At 45.5% G+C, this 3,241-nt stretch overlaps 1 protein-coding gene across 1 annotated transcript; it reads left to right on the top strand.

Annotated features, from left to right (window-relative positions):
• Positions 1-595: 595 nt before the first annotated feature.
• Positions 596-1,571, top strand: NEUTE1DRAFT_113575 (uncharacterized protein; the record flags this gene model as incomplete). The annotated part of the gene is made up of 3 exons (XM_009856840.1): positions 596-816; positions 974-1,136; positions 1,224-1,571. The coding sequence occupies 3 exons, from the start codon at positions 596-598 to the stop codon at positions 1,569-1,571; spliced, it is 732 nt and encodes a 243-aa protein (XP_009855142.1).
• Positions 1,572-3,241: the final 1,670 nt, after the last annotated feature.

Raw genomic sequence — 3,241 nt, 5'->3', positions numbered from 1 at the left:
GTCTACTCAATGTCCAGCTGGTTGGGAGCATACTTCTCTTTGGGAATTGCTCTGGGAGATGTACGTGATGTGGGTGGCAGAAAACTGCTCGTTGCCAACTCGCAACTGCCAACTTTTTTCTACTTAGGTGCACCAGACTCGCGGCTAGAACCCGCTTTTGAGATAGGTGATGTTGGCGACAAGTGAAAGGAAGATGAGTGTCTGTTGGAAATTTTGATCCAACTCCAAACCCAAGAGTCTCTCAACAGCGCTGACACGTGCAGAGTATTCTCTTTTTCTACCTTTTCCATCGTCACAAGGAGGCTTGTACAAGATGCCCACGATATTGCGAGATCCAACTTGATCGATGGTAGATGTTGGGAGCAATGAATGTCAACAGCGCTTGGTTGGTAATATCTCTTCTCTGGGTGTATGAGAAGCTTAACAGAGATACTAGTGGACAATCAAGACATTCGAGTATAAAATGTTGCCATCATCACCGACAGAATGGAAAAATGGCCGGCAGCACCAAGCACCATAGCACGGCGCTCCTGGACCCTAGACCAACAAAATATAACTTTTCGAAGTAGCAACCATCATCAAATCAACATCCAATATGTCGATCTCTAGGGACCAGAGCATAAGAACAGATCTTGAGAAGCTCTACAGGCAAATTAGCACTCGATTCTCTCTTCTCAACTTCTTCTTCGATGATCCCTTAAGCAGTACCGACATGGAAAACCCTAAGTGGAAAGACGAAGGGGAAGAGTGCAAACGCTTGTCGGATAGATTTGAGATGTGGGCTAGGACATACAGACTTGGGGCGGCCGGCCAACTGTACGACATGAAGCGCAGGATGGACAAGAAAGGGAGCTTTTGAGATTGTTAAACAAGCTTTACGATGCTACTACGCAATGTAATAATGCCCTAGCCAAATTCAAGGAGAGAAAGGAGAGACGCTAACAGTTTTTGTTTGACGTTACCTAGTGCATAGTGGCACCGAGCATCCCAATTGGTCAACTAAGACGCCGTTCGCAGTCCCTGATCTCACGAGCTTGTCATGGAAGGATGACCCGGACCGGCCAAGCGAGAACTGCTCGGACTCGTCAAGTGATGACGGCAAGCAGCGTCGGCCCAGCAGAGTCATTCCTGACGAGGTGAGTAGCACACGTCTTGTTCACTCATTACCTATCCTTCTTTTGTTGGAGCAAGATGACCGAATCTAACTTATCACAACGCCCCAGAAACGAACCGAAGATGATATCAAGGAGCAGTACGAACGACTGCTCTTGAAGATCGCTCATCAGCTTTACGAAGTCGAAAGATTCAATTTCGGACGGGGGGACGACGTGCAAGCCTTGTACACAGCCCATTTAGATGCAGAAGGACAGATAGATCAAGAAGAAAAGGATCCAAATAGGGAGGTGTACAAGCCGTTGTACAAAGGGGAGAACGATATGACGATAGTTAACAAGCTATTTAACAGCATCCGAGAAACGCCTGTAGTGGCTCCTCCCAGGCCTGACTGGGAAAGCCACCTCAAGGAGCTTGTGCCAGATACGGCATCTACGGTCACAGACGGGCCCCGCTAGGGCCGGTAAAGCTGAGTTATAACTTGGCTCTATTCGGAGAGGACATTCCTCGCTGGACGAGGGAGTACATCTCGACAGGACTTACAGATCTTCCTTGGAAGGATATCTTTAAGAAACGGAAATTTACCTCTAGGTTTGAAGGATGACATGAAGCTTTTGGAAACAAACACCACACTCTTTTGAAAACACAGCTTACTCAACAAGTAAGTACCCATGAAGGGTCAATCAGTCCTTACCTCGCAGCCACGGAGCAATAGAGAGAGTCACAGAGACAGAAAAGCAACTCGCGGGCAAGTTGCAAGAAAATCGGTTGAGTTATGTATGTAGCTAGCTAGCTACCTAGTCTACTACTTCTTTAGCACTAGACCTCTCTCCATTTCAATTCCATTACAGGAACTGCTAATGCGAAGATGAAGAGGGAGGAAATAGAAGGGAACTCAACCACCATCTACCTTTGTTCACCTTTGTGAAACAAACATCAAGGTGTCTCCATCTCCATTATTCGCGTCCATCTCCATCTCGAGATCGTAACTCTCAAACTCAAATTTCATCACGCCAAATAAACACAATTATCCCGCTCGTCTCCTTGAAACGGGGCAGTCTGCTGAGTTTACTAAACAACAGACTCTGGGGGAAAAGACGAGCGGCGATACAATCTGACAACGTCGCTTGAGGGTCAAACATGATGAATTAGCTAACTTAATGTGAGTGTCATAAGGAAGGGTGAGAGAGGCAAGATGATTCTTTTTTCTCTTTTTCTCTTTTAGCCTTCTTTGTCGTCTCCTTTCCTATTTCCTACTTTACCTTTTCTGCAATCAACCCTTACCAACGATAACTCTCTCCATTACAATGCAGTGCACAATATCATAGGTATCCCACGGTCAAAACCAGACAGACGTTTAGTAGCTAAACGTTTCTTGCTTCCCCGTCCATACCTAGTGTAGGACATGTGAAGGTGAAGGGGAAGCTAAAAATGAAGTCGTCCATCAATCACTCATCATGATCTTCTTAGCTTCCATCCAATTCTTCCCCTCTGCACATATCTGCCGCCCGCTCGTGTACATACCTTTATTTACCATGCTTCAAGTTGCTTTCTTGTACATATATGTGCGTCGTAGATATCTGCGTACTTACTTACCTGACTCTGCACTCAGTTTTGCATTTACATTACATTACATTCTCGAACGCTGCGTCCATTCATTCCTGTTTGCCGTTGCTGTTGCTGCTGCTGCCATGCCGAGTCGACAAGTGAATCGCATGCGCCTGCCTCCCCGTGTTTCTGTGACTGTCAAAGAATGCGGATTAATCTGTCAATCTGTTAAGAAGCAAGGAAGCAGGGAATCAAGCAAGCAGAGAAGCAGCTGAGGGAAGAAAAGAAAAAAGGTCGTCATCGCCATGTTCCTGCTCCTGCTGGTCAAGTACACTACATAGTATGTCGTGCGTTCATGTTGGCGCCCCAGACACTCGACGTTCGTTCGTTCGGGCCATTGAGCATTATGGAGTCGGAACCGTAGTACACTAGAACCATTGGAAACCCTTCCCTTCTTTTTTAATTATGTTTTCGATGTCGTACAGCTTTTGATGTTGTGCAGCCTTTTTCTTCTTCTTCTTCTTCTTTTTTTTTTCTTTTTTTTTTCTTCTTAAATTTTTTTTTTCTTACTTTTTTTCAT

This window comes from Neurospora tetrasperma (assembly GCF_000213175.1).
Source record: "Neurospora tetrasperma FGSC 2508 unplaced genomic scaffold NEUTE1scaffold_81, whole genome shotgun sequence".
Classification (NCBI taxonomy): domain Eukaryota; kingdom Fungi; phylum Ascomycota; class Sordariomycetes; order Sordariales; family Sordariaceae; genus Neurospora; species Neurospora tetrasperma.
Note: the sequence above shows the minus strand (reverse complement) of the source record. Positions and strands in the feature narration are given on the sequence as shown.